Source organism: Rattus norvegicus, chromosome X (assembly GCF_036323735.1).
Source record: "Rattus norvegicus strain BN/NHsdMcwi chromosome X, GRCr8, whole genome shotgun sequence".
Classification (NCBI taxonomy): domain Eukaryota; kingdom Metazoa; phylum Chordata; class Mammalia; order Rodentia; family Muridae; genus Rattus; species Rattus norvegicus.
The window spans coordinates 135201528-135228404 of record NC_086039.1 but is presented as its reverse complement, the minus strand read 5'-3'; the positions used below and the strand labels follow the sequence as shown (position 1 = coordinate 135228404).

Below are 26877 nucleotides of genomic sequence, written 5' to 3'. Positions count from 1 at the left end.
TTCCCTACCCCTAGCTTTAGGGAAAGAGCAGTACAGAGCCCTTCATACAAATGTATGTATCTATATGAATGACTGCCCCCAAAGAAGTCAAGACAGCCAGGATTGGAACAAATACAGAACCTAAGAGTAACTTCTGTCTTAATTGTGAAGGACATTCATTCAGAAAGTATTCATAAAGGTAACACAGCTAGACTGAGCATAAATAGAACATCCAGCAAAAACACACACTCAAGGAGAAAATTCCAGGGATATCTTACCACATCTCAAGCCCAGTGTTTCCTTCAGATAGTAGCTTAGAAATATGACTTGTAATGCCATGCTCCAGTAGCCTATGATGCTCTTGGCTTCTTTTCGAGCCTTTGGATGACACGGTTTTCTCAATGAATGACAGCCTGCCTATTTCTGGATATCACGTAACTTTAATAAAGACAACAACAACACTTTGCACCTCAATTAGAGTGTGCATTGGATTATGGCTTCTGTTCTCTTTCATTACCACAACCTTTGGTTTTCCATCCATTAGCTAACTTCAAGGGTAGGCCTCCTTCCCCTTGAGCCCCGGGTATGCTTCACATGGGCCCAGGACTGTATTTTCTACACTTTTGTCTTTGGATTTCACCAAGTATTTATTTAGGGCCCACCTAGGCATCAGGTTATCCTGCTATTTAGGATTGGGTTTCCGGCTTTTGTTGTAGAAAAGATACATTCAAGAAGCTAAAGTGTTAAAATAGATATGAAAATTTCAGGTAACCCCTGTGCTCACACGTACGATTAACTTTCCCTTAAAGTTGAGTTTTTCAAGTTGGAAAAGAGCAGTTTGGGAAATAGTATAAATCTATAGCAAAGGAAGAGCTGGGGGTTGAAACAAACACAAGAACTCCTGTCAGGGGAATGTGCAAATCTGATTCTAGGAGCCCATCTGCCACAGCAATTAGAGAAAGCTCAGGACGCCCGCATGTCCTGGAGCTGTCTTACATTTTATACTCTAATGTAAAGATTAGATGCTCCGAGAGCCAGGACTTACATTATCACTGTGCTGTACATCTCTTAATTTGACCAGGCTAAACACATAGAAAAATACACAATTCAGTTGGGGTCAGGCTTAACTCTGAGCATCAATGTTAAAATGAGAGGGATTATTACTGACTAGACAGGATGTTACATAAATATGGCCTGGGATTGATAATAAGCTCTAACTATAAAATATTCACTCAGAAAGGAGGAAAAGGCCACATAGTGAAATGAAGACAGGGATTCTGTTAATATATAAATGGTAAAAAAGGTAGCCTAATTTATTCAGGCTATTATTTCACCAAACCCACACAGGGCACTTTCAAATGATGGACAATAAGAGACTCATTCCGCCATCTGTATGAGAGTTAACTAAAGGATGTCGTTTTTCGCACTGCCAGAAACACACACCTTTGCTTACCATCTAGGGCACCAGCCTGTTAGAGCAGATATCGAGCCATCTCGGGTAATGTTATGATGAATCTTTAGCACACTTATTAAAATGCACTGAATTAAAACAAAATTGATTTGCTCATGCCCTGGCTTCCTTTTAGATACAGAACTCCAATTAAAATCAATAGGTTTGAAGCTTGTAAGCACAGCACTAAATTATTAACACCACGAGTTCTTTTAAAAAATTAACACTGATTGAAAAAGTAGAATTTTCTGTCGCCTTACCTTTTCATTCTTAATGAGAAAGTGGCTGCAGAATAATTCTACTTCAACATTTTCTCCCTTAATCAAATCTATCCTCGGAATGAATTTAATCAAACAGTATTTGCAAGGAGTTGCCCAGAGGAATCTTAGGCTTCAGGAAAATGATCTCTTGGGTCCTGCTGGCTTGAACATTCGATGATCACAAGAAAATGATGCCGGTGGCATGGGGACATTGATAACAACTGATTTTAATTGTGGAAAATACTACAGATGAAGGCAAGGGGAGAGCATTTTAAACTAAAAAAAAATAGTTTTCCAATATGATCGACAACTCATTTAGTTTCATTTCTCCTGAAGTAAAAAAATACAATTGGAGTTCATTCTCTCTCTCTCTCTCTCTCTCTCTCTCTCTCTCTCTCTCTCTCTCTCTCTCTCTCCTCCCTCCTTCCCTCCCTCCCTCCCTGTGTGTGTGTGTGTGTGTGTGTGTATGTGTGTGTGTGTTTAAAATAATGTTTCTTGTTATTTTATGCTCTTAAAAAGATTTGGAAAAACCCATTATTCAGTAAGAACACACTTAGTAATTGAACTTTGTAGGTTTTACAAATGTATGTATGTAGATATATAAATATAACAATAATTATAGAGGAAGAGGTCATGAATTTGATGTGAAGAGGCTATACAGGAGCTAGAGTGAGGATATATATGATGAAGATACATTGTACTCATTATGAAATTGCCCAAAAACACCAACAAAAATGTTTTTTGAAAAAGAATATACTCCGAAACCAAGTAAACTAAAATAGCTATGCCTGAAATACTTGGCTAAGAACTATTACAACTGAGCTAAACACTTAGCTTTGCACTCTGCATGTCAGACATGCTCCTCCTTCCTAATGATGACTTTATTATTGTCATTTCCTTAGCATAGGATATGTCATTCATTAAGAAAAAGTACTAGACATCTTCCCAAAGAAATGGAGCTGAGAAAAATCCTATTCCTTTTCTTTTAAATTAATCCCCTTTGGAAGTTAGCCAACATTTTCTAAACCCAAAATTTTCAAACCTATCTTCATCCTTCTCAAAACCCCATGGTTATCCCAACTGTCATTAGCATTTTGGACATCAAATATCCCACTCTACAGGTACAGATTTGCCAGTGTTTATACCCATTGGTCTTACTGGTATTACCAAAATTGGTACGAAGCACCATTTAAACCTTTGGATAGATTAAATGCCAAAATAAAGGGAAAATAGCACTGAGTAATGAGTTACATAATAATGAGATAAGTTTTTAATTTTTAACAAATATTATAGGAAAGGAGCCGCTTCCCTGTTTTCTTGATAAATGTGATTCATCTGTGCTATGTAAATGCAAACCACTTTATCTTTTGAAACCTAGGAGTCTTTTCCTATTTAACACTCAATGCAACAAAACTGCCATTTTCTAAATAGAATAAACAATAGCACATATCAATGCTTTATATACATAAAAATAAAAGATTCTCCCTTCAAAAATGCCATATGGTCTATTTATGGATTTTGAAAAATGGTAAGATTTTAGAGCCTTGAAAACCACTTGCCCTTTTGACTTAGTAGTAGATCTTAGGTAAGAGGATGGTGTCGTGGGCTGTACTGAACAATTCCTGCTTGATCACAAAGGATAAAATCCCTCAATCAGTTCTTATATCGCTGTTCCTAACATAATCTTGATGACTGATTCAAAGTCACTAAAACGCTTTCAGCAGCATCTATCCAAGATCTGCAATCTCTGATTTGAGCTGAATTCTGGCCTCTCACTTTAGAGCTTTTGCCAGAAAGTCACTAAGGAACTCTAACAGCCGCCCCAAAAAACTGAAAAACAAAAACATGAAACCATTTAAAAACACAATAGAGGAAGTCTCTTTGCTCTTCCTTGCTGCGGGTAAATTCTTTCTCCCTGGGTCCTCCCTTCTTCACAATAATCTTAATGCTAATTCAGCTACCTGACAAAAGCTTTCCTGATCATTTCTATAGCTTGGTCTGGCTTAATTCTTCCTCAGAATTTCCGATTAGGTTGGTACGGAGCCACTGACAGTTTTCGGCAGATGAGGGATAAAATAAATGTTGTATTTCAGGTAATTCCATCATGTCTGCACACGGTCTTGAGTTGAATTACTGAAAAAAGCCAGAATGGCATGATAAAAAGCAAGGATGATATCTGACACTTTCCAGGGGGGAAATGCTGATAGAGACTCATGATTAACGAAACGTGGAGAGAAGAGAAACCTGCAGCGAGTTATACAGAATGCCTGTTACTCTCCATCATTTTGTGATTTGCCAATACATGCTTTATGGCCGATGTCACCTCCCTTATGAAATCAAGTGGTTAAGTGGGTTTTGGTAGAGCCTGATTAGTTCATGTGCTATGATCTAATAATTTTAATGCATTTTTGATTAAGTATTATTCTCCTTACTGCTGACGAGGTACCTGAGATGTTAATTGTAGGGGGAGATACTTATTCAGTACAAGGAAGAAACAAATGTGATTATATCTGACACTTAACACTTGCGGTTCAATTTCCGTCTCGAATAGATATTGCTGTTGAAATTAAAATATTAATAAAAGCAATTAGTGCTCTCTTCTGCCTTCACTTTATTCTGCCCTACAATACATACCCTTATTTTCTGTGTTAAAATTGGAAAAATTATTAAAATGCACCCATAAAAAGCACATGTGCTTGACTTTCGTTATTATTATCAATTCAATGTCCTATACAGTTTAACGGTAAAATGTATCTTTAAGAAGTGAAGAAAAATATTTACAGTTACTATAAGCTGAGGTCTTTCCTTCAGGTAAGCATCTTAATAATAGGGCTACATATAAATCAGTTTTCTTGCAAAGACTATACACCTAACCCCAGAGCAAACAATAACCCCTTCTTCCTCTAGACCAGCAGTTCTTAGTGGGGTCAAAGTCCTAAGGTTGAGTTGGGAAACAGTTTTCGAAAAGGGGCTTTGTGAATCCAATGAAGTCTACAGTTTCTGAATGTTATTCTGAATGTCATATTTTTAAAAACAATTCTCTAAAAGCATTAACATTTTTCCCCTTTCTACCTTCAAGTGGGGCTTGGGGATAGAGTTCAGTGTTAAAATACTTTCCCAGTTTGTGTTGGGTTTAATTCCTTGCCTGTAACAAACAACAACAACAACAACAACAGCATCCAGGTCCTGAGTCCTAATCAGGGTCCCCCAAAGCCATAGCTTAAGTGTTACTGGTGCAATCCTCTCACATGACAGCCGGGAAGATGCTAGAACACAGTGAAGAGAATGCACTGCATCCTTCATCCTCAGAGCTAAAAGGAAACAATTTAGAGCCCTCCTAGGGTTAAAAAGTTCAGTCCTTAAGTTTCAGAAATACTTGGTTCTATTAACCAAGAATATTCCTTCACAATCAACACATCTCTTCAGCTAACAGTATTTTAGCAAATCTAAAACTGTGTCTTATCTATCAGCCAGAATCTCCCGTGACACTGTAATTGGATGTCAAACTGTCAAAAAAATGAACAGCGGAGCAATCAGATTAAAATGCTTCTTGTTATCCAGACGGAGCAAGGCAGGCATACAGCTGAGCAACAGGAGAGCCTGAAACCCCTGGAAAACAAGTGGGCTCTGTCTTGTTTCCTTTCCTGTTTGCTTTTCAACTTTCCAAAGGATAAAGACATTTATACCTTTTAAACTACTGCAGACTTAAATTCAGTCCTAGAAACCATGCAATAGTTAATATTTGTTGGGTGTTCCTAGAAAAACAAGCAAGCAAACTAACTAACTAACTAACTAACTAACTAACTAACTAACTAACTAACTAACTAACTGGGTGACTACAGTTTGAAATCTTTTCTTAACCAAAGTACAAATGAAATAGGCATTAGACAAACCTATTTCAAAGTAACTCAGAGACGCTCTTCAGCCCTAACATACTCCAGGAAACTATTCTACTCCCACCTCTAGGGAGACCTTAAATGCCAGGACCTATTGAAAATGTAACCATTATATTAAGTTCAATCATTTGAAAGTGAGAACCGTTCTTTTGCTCTTTTTCCCTAGAAAACAGCAGTATAAATGAATCAAATAAAATCTGTGCTATTTTGGCACTTTTCCTTCCTTAAAAAAAAGTATGCCTTAAGCTACACATGGAAAACACCCCCCTAACATGATTACAAGTGTCTAGAAACAATTAATTAGATCGATACGCGTACAAGCAAAATGGCACAGCTCAAATAGAGAAGCAGCTAAAAATCACCATGCTGTTGTCATTACTTCTCTCTCGTGTCATTCACAAGCTTCCTCTCAAGCAAAAACAAAACAAAACAGAACAAAACACACAGAACCCTTCTTACAGACATATTCTTGGCATCACAAATCAATTATGCAAATATAACTTTCATCACAGGAGTCATAAGCAACAAGAAAAGAAAAGAATTACTATTACCTCCTCAATCTCCTTTTCTGTTAGCTTTTTCTCCACTCTGCAGAAAGTAGGGAAATTTCCCATTCTTAAAAAAAGTGGGTAGACAAACTTTCCAATCTTTGAAGCAAAGGATTATTATCTCCTTCCTTGGAAATCCCGTCTTTCAGTGTTTCCTGAGTCCAGCAGCGTTTTCCTTCACCTACATTTTCTGGTTGCTCACGAGGCAGCTGTAATCCCCTGGCACTAGGGAAAGCTACCTGCCCTAAGTAGGGTTTCCAAAACCGATGCCTGAGCCTCAAAAGACAGACAACCCACAACAATAAAGGTAAGAGTTTTCTCCTTGCTATTGCTAGAATTCACAGTCTGAAGAGACAACCATGGACGTGTCACCTATACTAAATTCTCAAGACTGAGTCATTCTTAGCTACTCGAATCACACGTTTTCATTTTATGTGCCCTTTGGAAAGCTGGTGACAGAGTAAAAAAAGATCTTTCAGTGACAGTCACCATTTTTCATAAAGAAATAAACAGAAGAAAAAGCAGCTTCCTGCTACAAGATTTTGTTTGTGAGTGAGTCACACTCCAATAGCTGGTTCCCTCCATTCCCTATCAGCTTCGACTCCATAGTGTGAAGCATGTACAATACATTTAGTTCAGAATTAGCTTGGGCAATGATTACGAGTTTCTGTTAACTACCAATCATTTGCATACTGCCCACTATCTCTGATTTTGCCCACAGTTGAACAGATTTGTGTTTATCAAAGGCAGCTCCTTTGATGCAACAATTCTGTGTAAGACTGTTCTATGGGAAAAATTAACCAGAATATTGGAAATCTTGATAAATGTAATCCCACATAATATTCAATTCTAATTCACTAAAACTGCTTAACACTGGCATCGAATTTCATTGAAAGTCAATTCTCATGATCTGTACACTGTATGGAACAGCCTGCTGTGAGCTCAATTTCTTTAAGAATCACAGGGGTTTAAGTAACAAAAAAGCAAAACCAGAAAGACCCAGCCACGATCAAAGAGTAACTAAAATGTGTCACAATAAAGTGACTAGAATTTCAACACAGGTAGTAAACACTTTTGCCTTACAGTAAACATTCTAAATGACAGTCTACATGCTCTGGGATGCCACAATCTTTCAATAAGCTTTACTCACTTTCATTATGTGCAGACCTTCTTAAATGTCATTGTCAAGTCATACCTGTCTGTTTCTTGAACTTAGGGACCATGCCACCTTTTGTCCACTTTACCCTGAGGACTCATTATTCCTGTGTTTTAAAACTAGCAACATATGCATATGCAAACAATGAGCATTATTTTCAAATAAAGTGTTTTCAAAATATATTTCCTTGCAACACCCTTGTATGTGTAAATATACATACAGGTATGCACTCGCCTATACATATATCAATCATTTTCAGTAACCATCTTTGTTTCTAGTTAATTCATGTTCACTAATTCATGGGGCACAGGGTAAACATAGATTTTTTTTATACCTTAACAAACTATATTCTCCAAAGGGAAAACAGGTCATCTGGTGATCTAGGGGTTTATCCTAATGATGAACAAACACAGATTTAAACATTTTAAGAGAAATTCCTGTATGTGCTTTTTTGGGGGAGGGCTTCATTATCAGTGGTCAATTTTTATTTCTGAATAATGGATTCTTTTTTGTTGTTGTTACTAACCTGTGTTCATTTAGACATTGGTACCTAGGTGGGTCATCAAGTTTGTTCACATTGTTTGAAGTTGGCAAAGTCATTAAATATTTGCTTCTTTTGTTTTTGGCTCTAATCCTTTGTTTGAACTTGACTCTAGGTTTTCCTCCATGCTGCCTGGTGGCAAGCATGTAACCTGACAGGTAACAGGAAGGTGGGACAGAGCAGAAAGGCCATTTAGGAAGGGGGTTGATATTTCCTTGATGAGTCAGAATTAACTTCCTCTCCCTTCCAGAAATTTACATATTAATCACGGTTGGCTTCAGAATGGCATGATTATGAATAAACAGTTTTTCTAATAGCAGCCTAGATAATTTAGATTCACTTTGGTGGATAGAGGGGCTCTGTGTGGGTGGGAGAGAGCACAATAGCGCGCTGGAGGAAGATTCTGAATAATGAACGTTGATCCTGTTTATGAGAATTGCAAAAGGGCTTAACAGCCTCCAATTTAGGGAGAAACATTGTCATGTATTGGCATTTATAATAATGGCATTCTACCCCTTTTAACCAGATTTCACGTTCTTATGAAATGCTTGCATCCCAAGTAAGAGAATTTGCTGACTGCAAAAAAACATAGAACCGAGCTGTGCACAGAGTCAGAATTCCACAGAAAGCATCTCCTTGCAAGACTCTCTCACCTGAGAAATCTTACCCAGGGTGAGAAAGTTTTGTAGTGTGGTGCCATTGAAGTCAATGAGGTTGATACCAGGCTAAATGAAAATGTCACCCGGTGAAATTTTTCCCAAATAGAATTTAAATATATATAACAAAATTTAAGTTATAAATTGATAAAGAAAAACAGAAGTTCTTTACTTACAGCACACATGAGCCGATGGTGAATGAAGTTGACAACAGGCATGTTCTAAGATGCAAACATACCTCTCCATGAATGGGAACAAATCACCGAAGAAGAGTAAGAGAGGTTTTGTTTTGTTTTGTTTTGTTTTGTTTTGTTTTTGTTTTTTGTTTTTGTTTTTTTTTTTTTTTTTTTTTTTTGAGCTGTACAACTCGGACGCAGTGTTCCTATCCTTGCAGGGATAACTGGAAATCTTGCTTCTTTCATTTCTCACACATTTACCTTCTATCAGTTCCTTCCCGGTTTCCATTTTCTCTCCTGAACAAAACCGGCTACTAATTGCTTCTGCTTGGCTGTGTGTGAACTAGCACTTCAGATTTGGCCTTGTGCTGAGTCTCTTCAAGACTCAGCTGTATCTCTCATTCTTGACCCTCTCATCATGCTTCTCCAATTCCCACATTCAATTAGTCACCAAGGTCTGTAAATACCTTGAGTGGTGTTCAGAGGAGTCCCCAAACCAACATAGCAGCTGGGAACTTATTAGATATGCAAATTCCCAGACTCCACCTCAGACCTCAAGAATCAGAAACAGAATGGCTGGAACCAGACTTAGGTGTTTTTAAAACACCCTCCAGGTGGTTTATTAAAAGGCTAGACTTTGACTTTTAATGCCCTAGATCACTGGTTCTCAACCTGTGGGCCTCGACCCCTACGAAGGTCACCTAAGACCACTGGGAAACACAGATGTTTACATTGCATTGTATAACAGAAGAATTACAGTTATGAAGTAACTAAAATAATGTTATGGTTTGGGGTCACCACAGAATGAGGAACTGTATTAAAGGGTGGCAGCATTAGGAAGGTTGAGAACCACTGCTCTCGATCATACCCGTATGCATATATTTCCTACCTCCATCCAGCCTGCTGGGATTGTTGAAGTTTTAAGCCAGTCCAAAGACACACTCATCTTGCTAAATAACTTCTGATAACAGACTACAGATAAACCAAGTAAATAAAGATCTTCGACTGGCATTCAAGGCTTTGTACTATGTGGGCAAACAGTTCACTATTTGGTGTCTGCCTTAAACCTCTGGTATATGCATTTCTTCTCTCAAAAACTTCTTTGTATAAATGGCAGTATTCTATCTCAGTCTCTCTCCTATGGAATGCGTTTGTATCAGACTCTATCTCATTTAGGATTCATTGGTTTCAATCTCAACATATAGATGGCCAATCATTCTAAAGAAACTCTTATATGTTTGCTGTCTTGAATAATGAACACAAAGTTCGATCCCCCAAAGAAAATAAGCTTTGGAAACAGTTGATGACTCCTTACTACCTGAAGTCAGAACCAGTTGTTTCTTGAAGACTGAGAATATAAAAACATTAAACCCAAGGCAGTCGAGCCCAGCATGGCAAGTCTGATATATTTCCATTTATTTGGGTGGCACATAGAAAGGCTCTGAGCTAATTTCAAACAAACAGCCTGGATGTAACCTGGAGAAGTAAATAGGACTGAGTTAATGAGTTTGCTAACCTGTTTCCCCATGGGGTCAGTGGCATTTAAAAGCATACATTTGAAAAATGTTTCTTTCCCCAGGGTGGCTAGACACTCTGACTATAGTCTCTTTAACCACAAGAGGTCAAAGTTCTATTTTCTGTCGCCATACTTAGTAACAATGCGTGCATGCTTTCCTTGTTGGCTTTTTTTGTGTGTGCTTCTGCTTAAAGTTAAGGCAGGCAGCAGGAAATTGAGACTGAGGAATCCAAAAACTTTCCCAGCTTTGGAAGGCAGAAGGTTTGGGAAGAAATGCTGGCTTTATGGTTTCTACTGGCTCTGCTTCTCCCAATTTCCTTGCATTAATAACAACCTACACCCGACCTGATTATCTATGTTGCCCACCCCTCCCCCATCACCTGTTGCTCTGTTATTTTAACCCTACTCCAGCAAACAGCTAAGCCTAGCTTAATATACATTCTGTAAAGTGATATGCCCCAAATCCATCAGTTTAATGGAAATCTGGGGGAGAGCATTTTAAAAAAAAATTGCTGAAACAGAGTGGCTCAAAAATGCATTTTCAAAGAAAACTCTGGATGCTTCTAGATGTCCTTGAAGCATTTCCTCCACCTGCCAAAACTTCACTCCTAGGATAATGTTACCAGGCACTATTGAAATCTGGTAGAGTAATTCACCAGCATACTTAGAAATGTCTGAACCCATCTAGTGCGGTATACATTTCAAATCCCCTGAAACTTCATTAAGTTGATACTAGGAAGCTGTTCCGATAATCCAAAGCAACTGTTATTATTTGGCTAGACACCTTGCTGTTCTTTAATAAACAAAAGTTTTAAGTCATCATGGTTGATTTCAACGTCCCTGACTTCAGTGCTTTGAATTTTATGTCAGGAAGCTCTTACAGATTTCCCCCAACTTTCTCCTCAACAGGTTAAGAGGGAAACTACCACCAACACACAAGCCCTGATATAAGGACCACATAGAAAGGTTTGAAAAGTTGCATTGTTTTGTTTCTGTAAATACTGTCTATGACGAAAGCACAAAGACGTGGTGCTTTGGTTTCTCAGCAACACATTGGCAAAGTGGCGGAGATTCAGCACTTAAAATCGGAGGCTAGGGATGCAGCTCATAGTGAAACCCTGAGCTAGCATGTACAGGGCACTCTGACCGATGATGACTAGGGATGGGGAGGAGGGGAGGAGGAGAAGCAAGCAAGAGAGAATAGTTTCAAATCTCTCATTGCTTTCATCTAAGCTGTCTACAGTTTTGTTTCTTTGTTTTTTTTTCCCTCTAAGACTCAGGAAGTAGGAACCACAACTGTGTTCTAATTTTGCCTGACTTTCCAAAAGTCTGCCATTCTAATGGCTAATCTGATGTTTGGGGATATGAATCATTTAAATCCATGATCTTATGATAAATGAAGGAGAAGAAAAGCCAGTCGGCTTCTGTCAGGGGACTGCTGGAACAAGTCCAACACAGGCTAAGGAGTTCTTGGCAGCACCCTGCAGTGCTCTATCCCCAGTAGGGATGTGTTGGTGAGGTGTTAGGAAGAGGCAGGCAGGAACAGAAGACAGGATTTGCTGTGGAAAATAAGCCTCCCCATTTTTATGGACATGGGAACGAGGTGATTTGCCTGTTGTGATGAAGTTTAGGGGGAGGCCAATAAGGAGGATCACGAACAAATTTAGACAGGGTTATGACAGCCCCCCTTTTTTTTAAATTTCATTTTGAAGGCATTTTTTCACACAATCACTCTTATTCCTGATCATGTTGAAGGCAATTAGATATCATCTTAAAGAAATGTCTGATGTCTACAATCATTAATTCACTTATGTAACCCACTCCCACACAACATCATACGTAAAGTGGCAGATGACCAAGTGAGAAATATATCTAACATGGGCTTAAAATTTTAGCGGTGAGTATTTTATAGATTCATGTTAATTTTGAAAGGAAGAGCTGGCAGTATGGCACAGTGCTAGAGCACTTGCTTATCATAGGGAAGCCCATAGGCTCTAGCACTGGCACGGCAGAAATTAAGTGAATAAATAAGTAGTAAAATTATTTACTTCATGGCCTTCCTCCTTGCATGTCCATGTGCTGTCTCACACCTCATAACGATGGTAGTTTTCGTTTTCCTAATTCCATTTTCTACCACCAAACAGACTCGGTTATATCACCACTCTATCCAAAGACACAACTCAATTGAAAAATAGTATCAAGATGTCTGAAATTCTACTCTATTTCCATTTATCCAAGGAGCAAACAATTCCCTAGAAAATATGAACATTGGAAGAGAGTCTAGACGCTCAACTATCACCCAAAACTGCCTTACTATAGGTGGAAGAAATGCTCACTGCTACTCTTTCAGAGGACCCAGGTTTTGTTTCCAATACCTGTATGGAAGCTTTACCACCCACTTTAGCTCCACGGTATCTGCCATCGATGGGGGCACCGGGAACACAGAGTACTCATACATACATGAGGGCAGACACTCATACACATGACAATAGACATATTCTAAAAGTAGACTGATATGAATGAAACCAGATTCCAATGGAATAGATAGCTGGGATAAGAAAATAAAGGAATCTCAAAAATAGCTTAGGCAAATGGAGAAGACACAAACGAGATGGATAGGTCCGAATCACCAGGCAAACAATCCAAAAGGAGCAATGGAAACTACAACTCAAATGAAAACCCAAAGCAGAAGAGATAAGAACAGAGGAAGCCATTTTTTCCCAAAGACAAAAGTTTGCCTGAAATCAGTTCCACTCAGAAGGAGACTCTATGAGACTCCTTTTCATCTCAAAGACCTGGGTAGGCAAGTGGGTGAGAGAGCCAGAGTTGGGACGGCCAACTAGTCTCGAAGTATATTATGCTGGACGAAGTATTATGCATTAAAATCATTTAAATGAGTAGCAAAGTCACTATTGTACACATTCAAATTAGTCTTTACAGTCTACACAACATAAGCATTCCACCACCTACTTAAAGAAGCAGTCAGACAATAAAAGGCAGGGAAGTCTGTACTATGTTTATTAGCCAACCCTGTGTATAAAGATTTGTAGATATATTTTAATATCTATTATTTATATTTATTATTTCATCTATGTAAAAGTAGTTAGTTAATGCCATAAAAAATTAAAATGCATGGTTTCCAGAACTTCAAAAAATTACAGTCTACTTTTGGACACATATATGGCTTATTTCTTTCTTCATTTGTACATGCGTGCGCATCCCAAACACTAATCGCATTACAGACAGACAGTCACACCCACTTGGCATTTATGTGGTCCTAGGATATGAACTCAAGTCCTCCAATGACAAAGACTTTACCCACTAGATCATCCCTCCAGCCCGAACAAACATATTTAAAGAAAATCGAAGGCAGGATATAAAGTGAACACAGTGGGCTGCTGACAACAGATACAAATTATATAAAAATGGAAGGTCCTATAGTTTGGCACACTCTCAGGAAATCCTTGAAGAAAGTAAAATATGACCTGAAAAAATCGGGTAAGATTTGGCCGAGTGGTGATTACTGATTTGGAACTGATGCAGTGGATCAAACAGGATTTCTTGGTGGGAAGTATTTACACTACTATATCTATATCTATATAGAAACTATATAGGTTATATCTATAGAGAAACTGAGCATAGGGTTTTAGATCTGATTGGGGAGGTGGGGTAGTCAGGATTTGGTTTAATAAAAAAAATGGGTTATTAAGCTGAAGAGAGATGAGATGATATGGTGTTTGCAGTATGAACTGTCCACGTGAACTCCAAATATACTCCATAGAGGATACTTAATTCATCATAATAATCTCTTGTTGAGGCAAAGGAAATGTAGCTTTTACTTTCCCAATTATGTAGACAATTTGGACAAGGTCACTGAATAGATGAAAGGCAGAGTAAAAGCAGCACAGCGCAGTGCTCGCTGGCTCCCAAGTACCATGCAATTATAAGCTCTCATTTTCTATGGCTCAAGCAGTGGAAGCACATGATGGACCTCTTTTATTCAAGCACCATTTCAAGCCCTCCTTACCATCTAATTCACATGCTATATTCTGCCCTATTCCTATTTACTTTCCACAATAGGCCCCAGCCTGTAAGCCCTATTTTCAAGCCTCCAAACTACAACTACACCTCCTTCTCCAGTACACCAGTTTCTTGGGTTATTTTCTTCCAGCTATTATCGATATCATATTTAATGATTCAGCTTCAGCTGCTTAACAAAGGGGTCCTATGTTCAAGGCGATGCTTCCAATGTCTTGCTACTTAATGCAGCAAATCTGACAGTTAATAAAGAATTTGCCTTAGCTAATAACTCCCTCTTTAGCTTAGACTATTTTCTCATCTTCTCATGCATCTTCACTTACAGGCCATGTTTCCTATCCCACGAGGGCCTTTGCTTTCACATATTCTCACTGATATTATAGACCTCTCCCATCTTAATGGCTTTCCATCTTTTCTCTTTAAGTAAAGTGCTTGGTATACAGTACTTGCTTGGTCAACAATGAACGATTGAATAAAGTTCCAGTTTTAAATCTCCAGACTGTGTTGGACAATCTTAAGTTGTCAGCCCATTGCTCCCTGAAAATCATTTGCTTCCTGTCAGGTCTGGCCCTTCTGCATTACATTTTCTTCAGATGTAAGTGTTACCTCACTTGTCTTGCTGTTACTAGCAAATTATTAAATCAAGTGATGTCTTTTTCCTTATGGCACCCAAGGATATGGAAGGCAGCCTGTTAATCTGCATAGATCAAACTGTCTTAAATACTATACCTTTCCAGTACCTTCACTCATCCAATAAGGAATTTTCCTATGCAGGACTTTGTTTATTTTGTCCGTTATACAGAAAGGTTCAATGGCCATTTCAAAGGCTAAAATCCTTCCCTTGCATTTAAAGGCCTCCACTCTAGCTTTCCAAAGTTATTACTTATTATTTCTCTCATGGAATATTTCATAATCCCTTAAGTGGTTTTATTCTGTTTTCAAAGACTGTGTATATGTGTGTATGTGTGTATGTGTATGTGTGCTTAAACATGCAGGCAAGCCCTTGTCTATACATGTAAGGTTTCTTTATGTGGAAATACCTACCTCAAATCCTAACACTTTGACCTTCTAGAAACCTTCAACTCTGCTAGTCAGACACTCTTTTGATACTTACAGACGTAAGGTCACAGACTTGATAGTTGTTTAAGCACAGATCATAGATCTCTCTATTGGTCCTTCCTGGAACCTTTTACTAAGTTCACCAATGTCAGATAATATTTTTACTCCTTGCTAAAAGTCTTCAATAAAGTGTTTCTTAATACTAAAACTTCACTTCCACTGAGATCTCAAACAAGCATTGCTAAGCTGTACCACCCTTTTCACAGTTAAAGGTATAAGAGAGATAATTTTAGAATTCTTTTAAGCAAAAAATGTTTCTTTACTAGTACATACCATGTAAAGCATACGAAACACAATAACATTTTAAATTTGGTTGAACATCTAACTTTTTCTCTTACCTAAATGTTAGGAAAGATTGAAAATGACAAATATGTAAATATTTATTTTAAAACACTAATGTTAAGCTTTAAGGGAAATAAACTTTCAAATATTTTTAACTGACAACTTCAAAGTCAAAAACAGATTTTAAATCACTAAAGAGTAAAGATTTGGGTGGAAAGACAGTTTATTGGTTTATTACCTTGTTAAGGTTGTACTTTAAATGTGGTTCAAGAGAAAAGCTCCTTGAATGGAAAATCCCTTTCATTATAAACATGAAATATACACAAATTAAATACAAAAAAAATCATGTCCTCGACATTGGGTGTAGTAGGGCAAAAATGTTCAGTACAGCATTGAGAAATATCAACAATATATGTTTTGAGGAACTAATTTCACAAGGATGAGTTTGAATTGGACCAAGTCCTGGGGTTTCTTCCTTCACTGCAACTTTCTTTTACATTTTAAACTAGTGGCAACAAGAATGTCTTTGTTTGAAAGTAAGCAATGCTGAAGACTTGGGTGAGACAGCAGGTAGCTCTGTTTATGCACTGCATCTCTGCTCAGAGGGAGGAAAACATTGTGGAGAAAGTCATTTTCCCCTTTAATTTCTGGAAAACTCATTTTTTCCCATCAATCTTCATAACTCTCCAACATAAACAGTTAAAAATGTATGGGCCAGTCAATCACTTCACCGTGACTTGGGGAAACATTAATTTAAAGAACACATGGCAAAATCAAGTTTTCTTGCTAGTTAAACAACCTAAAAGTTGCTTGCTCCTAACTCTAACAAAACTCTAGGAAGCTATTATGATCTCAGAATATATTTTTACATTATAGTTTTTGGAAAAGGAAACAAACCTACTTTAGGCTCAAGGGTCACACTGCATGCTATAAATGTGTTTTAGGTCCCTGTATAATTTTAAAAATGGAAAAGTTGTGTTTTTTGTAAAGGTCACAGCAAGTGCTTAAGAACTACATCTAGAAATAGAAATGAAAATAATTGGAGAATGTGCTATTTCACTTAGAGGAAAAGTGGCAGAACAATAATCAATAATCTTTGCTAGGTGTGAGATGAGTACCCCTGTATCGCTAAGGCTTGCTTGACAAATGAACAACTTTGGGAAAGCATACGACGCAAGGCAAAGTTGATGATTCCAAATCTGTGATTCACACTTCAACCCACCTTAATTAAGATCTAAACCTCCAAGAGATAGCCAGCTCACATAATTAAACAAAGCAGCGAGCCATACGCCAATGCTGAACAGCGAGCAGTTCGCAAACCATCTCAATCAAATAAAGTCAGAACAAATTAAATAAAGACCAGAAACCACATAAATCAAATAAAGTCAGGGCAAATGAAATAAAGAGCAGAAACTCTTTTCTCCTGAGCACACAGAGTTCCCCAGAATCGCACAAAGTTGATGAAGGAGATGCACCAGTGTGGCTGCAGGCAGGCAGGCGCCTGCTCACAATGGAGAGAGAAGCATGGAGCCCTCAAGCAGCAACCATATGTAAACTTCGACTTCTCCACATAATAGAAAGCTGTGCACAAAGGGAAATGCTCACATGCTGTTCCAGATCAGAGCAAAAGTTCCTATTGCAAACTACTACTTGTCCAGATACAGGCAAAGCTAGCACTGAATGAATGGGGTGTGGGACAGAGTAGCTATGGAAAAGAGAGCCAGAGAATGAGAGTGCATGAGCAAAAAAACTTTGGGACCCTAGGAAAAACTTAAATGGGTTAATGCCATTAAAAGCCCAACTCTCCTTTTCACTGCTTTCCTTCCCCTTCTTGAGTCTCAACCCAGACCTGTCCTTAAACGCAGGATAGATGTACACATGGCCCCTTTGAGGAGAAAGGATATTTTAAAAATCACCTTTGTTATCATGAATAAAAATGAGACCAATTTCCAAGGCAAACGATGGAATCCATGCACGAGGCAGGAGGCTGAGACTCCAATCTACCACGTTTTGATTCCTAATAAAAGCATAGGCTATGCAGGGCTCTCGACATTATAATTATAACTTGAAATAATTCATTTGACTTAGCATATTTAGAATATCATAAGGAACCCATTTTTAGTGTTTTTAGCCTCTAATCTATTACTTATAAAGGGTTGTTTAGGTGACCATGGGGGGTACCCCACAAGTAAATGCTTTAAAATGTTAGAGTGGTTAAAAAAACGAGATGTGTAAAACATTTGTTGACATAACTTTTCTTTAATGAAATGATAATATAGTGGAAGGAGAACTGCATAGCCTTTGAGTAAGAAGTTGGGTCCCACACTTTTTCCTTTGCAATGAACAAAAGCTTAAATACCAACCACCTTAGCAGACAGACAAGGCGAAGGGCCTGAGCAGTCCTCACCTCAGAACAGGATGCCACATTCCTCATAGCACTGCCCACTGGGCTAGGTAGGGGAGTGACATAGAAGTTTGCTTGTAAATGGCACCGAAAGGGAAAAAGAAGTCATCTTGCTCTTCTCCCTTTGCACATAGGAAGCACCCAACTCAATGCCACCACCACTCCTGGTCTCGCTCCGCCCCAACTTCTGTGTGTACCGTGTGGGGCACTGCTTGGGTGTTTTAACCCACATAGTCCAAGATGCCTTCATCTCAACTAGGTTAAGTTCTGGGACTCCCCCACTCTGAGTCCTCAACTGTGCCACGATTAACAAGCCAACAAGTACAGGTGCCTAAGGTTCTGGCCTATTTTTGTACGTGCCCCCCCTTCCTCACCCCCGCGCGCCAACCCCAACCCCCATTTTCTGTTGCTTCTCGGTCACCCCAATCTCTCCCAAGCAAAACACCTTCTAGCCAGGACGCCAGAAAACACCTCGAGCTTCACTTAGGGGTCACCTGGTGAGAGATCCGGCCCTGCCTTCAGGTTTGCTCCGTGGCTGCCCCTGGTCCCCCGGTGCCCCGTGCCCAAAGCGGGGCTCTGGGGCAGTCACGTGGGCGGCAGGGAAGGCCTGGGCTTCCTCACCTGCATCCCGGGCACTTGAACAGCCACCGGTGAGTGGGCCATGGAGGCGGCTGCTACTTCGCGCTGCTTCTGCGGTGGTGGCTCCTGGGGCACAGACTGGCTCCTCCTACGGGGGTAGCTCTGCAGCTCTCCCAGGCTTCTCGATCGGGGCCTGGAGGGACGCAGAGAAGTGGAGTTAGTGGGCTGGTGCTTGCAGCCTCCACTCCCCCACTGCGCCCTCCTTGCGGGGAGGTGAGCGGTTCGCGGCGCTGCTCTCCCGGACTCAGTTTACCTCTCTGACGCTCGCCCGCCTAGCTTTCGGACAGTTGCGGTGCCGCTCCTCTTCCTGAATGCAGAGCTGTGCGTGCGGCAGTGGCTGGGACCTGGGCTCCAGTGATGCGGCTCTGCTGCGCCTCGCCGCTTTAGGAAGAGGAGGTGGAGGCGCCCCAGCAACCCGCCCGAACGCCTAGGCTGGGAGGCGGCCGGGGGCGGTTCCGCAGTTGGCCCTGCCTCCACCCCGCTGCCGGGCGGTGTCAGGGGAGCTGAGGCTTCAAGCTGCAAACCGGGTTGGCTAAAGTAGTCAGAGTTGGCGAAGCATGGGGCTCTCAGGGGTTGCGGAGAGCAACAGAAGGCCGGGATCGAAAAACCTGGAACATAACTGGTCCTGGAGAAAGAACAGAAGAGTTTGCGGGAGCGAGAGTGGGGTGGGGGATATGAGGGCGACCCAGATGAACGAACACGGCCACGTTGCAGACAGGCTTGGGAGGCTAGGGTGCTTGTAGCCGCCCAGAGGTCTGGAGTTGCAAAAGTTTGCTTGGCTCCCCCACCTGGCCAAGGGTGGGGCCACCAAGCCAGACACCTGCTCTTTCGTGCCTAAGTTACTTCTCTCTTGCAATTTTCAGCTTCCTTGCCCCTAGACAAACCTCAAGTTAGTTTAACCTGAGTCTGTTCTTACCTTAGGCTGTCAGTTGTGGAATGGCCTGGCTGAAATTTCTCACAATTTCTGCGCGTGTGAAAGAAACAAATTGGAAAAGGGATCATGTATCGGCAGAAAACTTAACAATGATTACAGACGCAAGGAGCATGAGACTAAATCTTTTGTAGTATAGATAGTTGAATTTAGCATACAACGCCTTGACTTCTGCAACTCCCTGCGTTCTTCCAATTTAAGTCCAACTCCAGGAGTGAGGCATACCCTTTCTCGAGGACCCAATAACACAACAGTGGCAGTGATAATACCAGTCACAGGAATCTCAGGGAAGCATCTATATGAACACACAGGGGCTAATGAGGTTACAGGACAAAATGCACGTTTAAAATGAGAACTCACCTTGAAGTTTGTTAGAAGCCTATGCAACCAAGGCACACTCAGGAAACATTATTTTTCTTTTATAATTTTTTTTCTCCAAGAAAAGTATCTGGTTATTATCAACATGATTATTATTAATAGATTTCTTTTTTGTTGTGACAGAGAGCCCAAAATTTATGCACTGTGTTTTGTAAAGAGTTATTGTGACAAGAGATCACTTGGGTCACACTTCTTTCTCCCCATTGAACAACTAGAGCAAAAGGTTCAGCCAAGTAAATATTTGACTCAAATATTGCAATTAAAAAGCAATGCATCTGAGACGTTCAGTCTGGGTCCCCCTGACACTTGCTACCTTCTATTATATGGAAGAAAGATATTAAATGATGGCATTGACTTTACCTTACTCACAGTCCCCCAAGTCTTGGCATTCTCTGTTCTTCCCAATGGTAGGCCCAGATCTAGTATCTATTTCTCACCAGCTCAAGTCACTGTATGTCCTAGCCTACCCAGACACATACCGTGCCACCAAAACTTTAATGTTCATAGAGACCTCAAGGGAGTTTGCTTGTTTGCTTGTTTACTTACTTACTTACTTATTTTGTTTGGTTGAGACATGGTCTTGCTATGTAGCCCTGCCTTGATTGGAACTCATTATGCAGAAAAAGCTGGCCTCAAACTCACAGAGATCTGTCTCCCTTTGCCTTCTGAATGTTGGGACTGAAGGCATGTGCCACCATGCTGGGCTGAAAGGATTTTTTTTTTAAGGAAAACTATTTTTTATTCTTATTCTGAAGATTTTGAACCTGTAAGTGTGGAGTGAACCCAAGACTTTGCACTGTGAACAAGGTCTGAGAGGATGAAGCAGATAGTGATTCTAAGGGTGGGTTTTTTTTTTTTTTTTGAGTTAGTACGATGTGAATCAAGCTCCATCATTAAAGACCCACCTCAAGCATGTCCACTGAAGGTTCTCAGACCCACCAGCCAATGTGCACCTGCCCTGTGCTCATTTTCAAAACTGGGCTGTGTGCATGTGGAAACATTTACAGGGTTGCTCTGTCTTTGTATTTTAGGAATTGTACGCCATTTATTTGCTCACTGAAGCCAGCCAGAGACCCAGCTTCTCTTCTATGAGAATTATTCTGGAAGAACGATATCTTTCTGAGGACCATGTTTGCTATTAGGGTTATTCTCAGAGTCTAGAATGTTCTGTGCCACAAAGTGGGTCCTCAATAAATATTTGTTGATAAGCAAATGCACTTCCTTGGTATTCTTTGATGATATTAGGTATATATTGGGGATATTATATTTTATTGTATTGTTGTCAGGTTAGACTCACAGGCACTGCTCTTGGTTAACCTTCAACATGGTCCCTTGTTTATGTTATTCAATTCACTTTTGGCCTGCTGTGTTCTTCCCAGTTGTAACTTCATAACTACCTAAGAGAGTGTTGTGTGGATTTAGTAAACAAATGAACTCTAAACAAGTGAAGAAATGACTTTCCTGACTTCATGCACATGCGCGCGCACACGTACACACACACACATACACACACACACACACACACACACACACAGAAAGAGAGAGAGAGAGAGAGAGAGAGAGAGAGAGAGAGAGAGAGAGAATGGTTGACTGTTTTAATACTAATAATACAGGTTGAGTGTCTCGCATCTGACTGCTTGAGAGAAGTGTTTCAGATTTCAGAGTTTTTCAAATATGGAGTTATTGATATGAACTCTTAAGAGCTGACACCCTGAACATGAAAATATAAAACTTTTGAACCTCAGGTTGACATTCAAAAATTTTCACACTTCAGAGCATTTTGGATTTGAAATTTACAGATTAGGGAAACTCAGCCTGTATAGTCCATTACCACAGGTAATTATGAATGTTTAGCAACTAGAGAAATTAAGACTATATGCAGAATTCATGAAGAAAATGAATTCCATGTTAGTATCCACAAACCCTCCAAATTAAAACAAAATTAAATTGAACATCAATCGGCACCAGTTCAATCCCTAGCACTATATAGTGAAATGAGAAAATGAGCTGTCTCCATATGCACGGTATCGCACGTGCAGGCCCAAAATCACACACAGAGATGCAAAAATAAATAAATAAAATTTAACATCTATGGATTGGATTTCTTGATATTTATCATAACTTCAATATTAAATATTGAACTTTCCCCACATTTAATGTAATTAGTGGGCTGACTGATTCATAGCAAATATGTATGTCTATAGCTAGGAGCAAGTTTTACCTCGGATAGATCGCACATTTTGGTTTAATAAAGAGTGAGGGCCTTGCTACTACTCTCTAGTTGGTAGAGGTGAGGGATATCCACAACAATGCCTACAACAAAGCAGTATCTAACTCAAAATGTCAGTGGGCCAAAGCTTGGCGGACTGTGTTGTACGACCTTTGATAGAGGAACTGCTAATGGAGTAGCATGCCTGGGAATCAGTGTTCTTTGGTATATTTAGTCCAGTGCTCTGCCTGTAATAAAATATAATTATGAGGTCATGTCAAGTGGGTCCTAGAAACAACTAAATATTATTATGCTACCCTTGTACCATAAACCACCTTTTCCCAAAGAGTTAATGTAATGGCAAGGAAAATAACTATTACGAGCCCCACTCCCCCCACAGGAGACTTGCATATTTTAGCTCAATGTGATATCAAACAGAGTCATTTATGGAAAATATTGGTTTGTTTAAAATATAGTCACTAAACATGTTCAAATGTGCCAGGCATTACCTAAGAGCTTCTGAACACAATAATTCATCAAGACAAAATGTGAGCCTTTAGTCCACAAAGTTTAAAGAAAGGGGCTCATGTTATGAACTTTCACATTTTCTGCCTAATGTCTCTGTTGAAATATATGAAATGTGCAAAGTGTAGTGGCAATGTGATACAATGTCAGAATTGTATTCATTGTTGGAATATATTAAACCAGAGTACCTGGTATTCTTGACGCTTACCATCCAGTGACAGGAATATTTGGATTCATGCTATAAGGCGCTGAAGAGATACATGAAGGTAAAACAGTCAAGGGTCTTTTTCATTTTGCTGTTCTTACTGTCCTTCCTTCCTTCCTTCCTTCCTTCCTTCCTTCCTCTCTCTCTCTTTCTCTTTTCTTTCTTTCTTTCTTTCTTTCTTTCTTTCTTTCTTTCTTAGTTTTAAAGACAGGATCTCACTGTGTATCCCAGATTGGCCTGGAATTCACTGTGTAGACCAGGCTGACCTTAAACTCAAGTGGTGGGATAAAGGCCTATCCTACCATGGCCAGCAGTTTGTTCATTTGTTTGTTATTTAGTAAAAGAATGTGTGATATCTCCAACCTGATCTTTACATTTTGTGGGTATCAGATTGGAAATGGATGATACAATAGCTCTAACCTTTGCACTAACCACTATCCTTTGCAAAACAAAACAAAACAAAACAAAACAAAAACACAAAAAACAAAACAAAAACAAAAAGCCCCTATGGAATCCATTCTTAGTCAGAGAATGTTAAACCTGTATAATTTCTGATTTCTCCAGAATACCCTTGTACTTTTGGGGTATTATGCGACAGTCTACCACAGTATCATTTGTAATAGAGATCAAAGTATGTAGGACTCTACACAGCACTATCTTGTCAGTAGAGTCACTTCCTGATGCTACCGAGGGGACTACAGCAACAGACGAAATGGGTGGGAGCAGATGCTGCTTAAGTAGCTTCCTGCTTGCTGCATTTCTTTACATGTGTACTGACACTCTTTGAAATGCTTGCACTTGGGCCCTGAAAGAAACGAGCTCATTGCCTGCATCAATTAGTTCCAGCGCTGAGAGAGGACAATGTGGTCTGGACCACTTCATGCACTTATCTGTCTGATTCCAAAGGTAGAATGGCTCCTTCCCTGGTTTCAATTTGTCTACCCACACCCTCTTAGGTGACAGAGTCGTGCTGTAGAGTGGCACAGGCCTGTACAGGAGCCCTCACAGCTCTCCATGTGCCAAAAGAAACACTGGTTGCTCCATGGGTCACTCCATAATGACAGTTTTGTCTTGCCACAAGGGTAGTGGAGAGACTTCTGTGGAAGAACATTGAAAGGCATTTCTTAAGAGAGTTGATTTGGGAAACTGGGCTCTTTGTAATAAGATCGGGTACCTCTCTGCTCCTGGGGTTGCAGACTTTAGTCACAGGAGAGCCTTTTCATGTGTCACCATGAAGTGATGCTCGACTGCCATTCTGGGTGATATTTTCCCCTCTGGGTTGACTTTTTAAAGTCTACTGAATTGGCTACTTGTTCTTTAATTCAGAGGCTCCTCATGTGAACAGCTCTAGTCAAAGGTGGCTGTTAAAAACAGAAAAAAAAAAAAACCTGGCAGTTGAGACCGAATAGGAAGTGACTATGCCATCAGCTCACACTGAGGAAAAGGAAGTCGTTGCCAGGACCTCTAAGAAAGGCAGTTGTATAAAATTACCAACCTTCAACTGGCTTAGCGGAGTTCTGTCACACTGTGGGAGAAAAACTTTCATGGTTTTGTTACAGCTATACTTTAGAGATCATGAACAGAGTACCGTCCTGACAGGCACTCATTGCAGAGATACCGACAAGTATCTGAGGGACAGAAACTCAACACTAAAAACAACCAAATCTCCCATTCGCCAACTTTTTTCCCAAGGCCACTTGGACTTTGTAAGAGTCCGTGTGCTAAGTGATGACATCTGCTGTGAGAACTCTATGGTTGGTTAAGTTGGAGTTGTTACGAAGAAGCAGACACCATACGTATTTGTACTTTCACTTTGACTCTAGAGTCTGCCCAAGACACACAACTTTGCCTGTTTTCTTCACTTTTCTTTTCTGATGCATTTCTTGATCACAAAGCCAGGGGCTATGCTCAACACTGAGAACACCAAGATATATAAGATGTTTGCTTTCTTCCACAAGAATATCAGAAGTGGGCACATTCAAGAGAAGAATTGATTTTGATGGCAGTCCATTTAAAAATGCTTTGATCTAGACATTGTTCTACAGGCCTGTAACATTATCGTTTGGGAGGCTGAGGCAGGAGGATCAGCACAAATTTGAGGCCAGTGTGGACCACATTGTGAGATACTTAGTGGAAACAAAAGTAAAATGAATGTGGCAATAAGCCAAAGAGCAATTGATTTTCTGGAAGAAATGACAGAGGAAACACTTGAGCTAAGCCTTGAAAAATAAGTGGTAAATAGCTAAGGAGACAACTGAGAAGCAAGAGTAGAGCAAAGGAGGCATTCCAGACGGAAGGAAAGACATGAATAAACACATAAAAAGGCATGCACACGGGGTTGGGGATTTAGCTCAGTGGTAGAGCGCTTGCCTAGCAAGCGCAAGGCCCTGGGTTCAGTCCCCAGCTCCGAAAAAAAGAAAAAAGAAGGAAAAAAAAAGGCATGCACACTCCCTTAGAGCCTAGATAATATAGACTATTGCATCCATTAATACAGAGGCTGTGAATTTGTACGTCTCAAATAGAGAAAGAGAACCTTTTTGAGGTTCTGTTAATATGTACTCTGTTAAGAACAACTAGCTTAGAGAAATGACACACTATCCTTGTGGTCTAGCTGTGGGTTTACTTTTGGACAGGCAGAAACAGAGTCCACGAGGCATCCCAGTATTAGGGCTGGGATAAGTTAGGGGCAGACTGTGGGCTCCATATGCCTTTCTGCAGAGTTTAGACTTGATCCAACAGGCTCTTAGAAGGCCTGGAGTGTAGGGAGAGGGGGATTTGAGCCAGATTTTTTTCAAAAGAAAACCCTTTACACATAAAGAGCAGATTGGATATGGAGGAAAGTTGAAGCCTAGGAAGCTATTAAAAGATCGTTAGGTGGTCATCCTAAAAGCATAGAGAGGGCATGAACTAAATTAATGGCTAAAAGAATAAAGAGAAGGGGATAGATTCTAGAAAGGATTTGAAGGTGAAATAAGCAGCGATCAATTGATTCGACATGGACATCACTGGAGAAAGAGATGTAAGATGCCAGCAACATGGAGCTTAAGGGACTGGGTAAGTGACACCTGACAACATTAAAGTAGCAACAAGATTGAAGAAAAGATAAAGAGGTAACTTTGGGATCCAGAATCTGAGGTGCCTGTAAGGCACCGAAGAGGAAAGATCCAGAGAGCTGCTGAAAATACCAAGAAATCAAATTGCAAATATAGGTTTGACAATTGCAGAGATAAATCCTGTACAACCCCATGACAAAGTGTTAATAAAAGGCATAAAAAATAGAAAGTAAGTTCACTTCCTATTTAGAAAACCACTTCTTAAAGAGTTCATTTCTGCTTGGGGACAGTCAAAAGCTGTTCGTGCCTACTGACATCGTATCTATCAGGATAGCTGTAGAAAACGATGTTTTCTTCAAAGTAGCAAGCGTTAAAAATCATGTGTATAAGGCCCTGTTACTAAATGTTTCGCCATGTGCTTGCATACCTTAAATTGCCTTTGACTGCATGGTACTGACAATAAAGAAATGAGGGGAGTAAAAGAGAAATGATATGAAGAAGTCTAAACGCTATGTTGCCAGGATTTCTGGGATGGTTTTCTTGTATGCAACTGTAAAATAGATTATTGTAAGCCAGAACAGTTTGTATTATATTTCCCCTCCTACACTCACAAGAAAATGAGGTGGGAGATGACATGCATGCCTGGTTTCACGAAGCCAACTTAGTGTCTTCCAGAATGGAAAGAAAAACAGGAACAATTTTTAGCAATCTAAAGCACGGACTACTGGTAAAATCATGATACTTGCTTGCAGTGAAAGTGTGTGGTGCTGTTAGTGCTGCTTCAATCTTTTCAGAGTCATTCATAGGCTCTGATTCTTTCATTCTTTCTGTGCTACTGCCCTTATGTGAGCCTTCACACATCCCTGTGGTTTACAATATGGGAAGGTAAGCATTCGGAGGGCTGGCTGCCAGCTTG

General features: G+C 39.9%; 1 protein-coding gene across 3 annotated transcripts in view; it reads right to left on the bottom strand.

Moving 5' to 3' along the window:
- The window catches only part of Stk26 (serine/threonine kinase 26), a 64819-nt gene that overhangs the window by 31590 nt on the left and 6352 nt on the right, over window positions 1-26877 (bottom strand). Inside the window, exons 3-5 of one of the 3 annotated variants that reach the window (XM_063280092.1) lie at window positions 19577-19624; window positions 18914-19285; window positions 18643-18793 (exon numbers count right to left, since the gene is read on the bottom strand). In XM_063280092.1, coding sequence (XP_063136162.1) covers window positions 18643-18793; window positions 18914-19285; window positions 19577-19624 — 571 coding nt within the window. Of the gene's footprint in view, window positions 1-18642; window positions 18794-18913; window positions 19286-19576; window positions 19625-26877 lie in introns of those variants that run through there. The other 2 variants (XM_063280093.1, NM_001191736.2) reach the window with 2 other exon arrangements.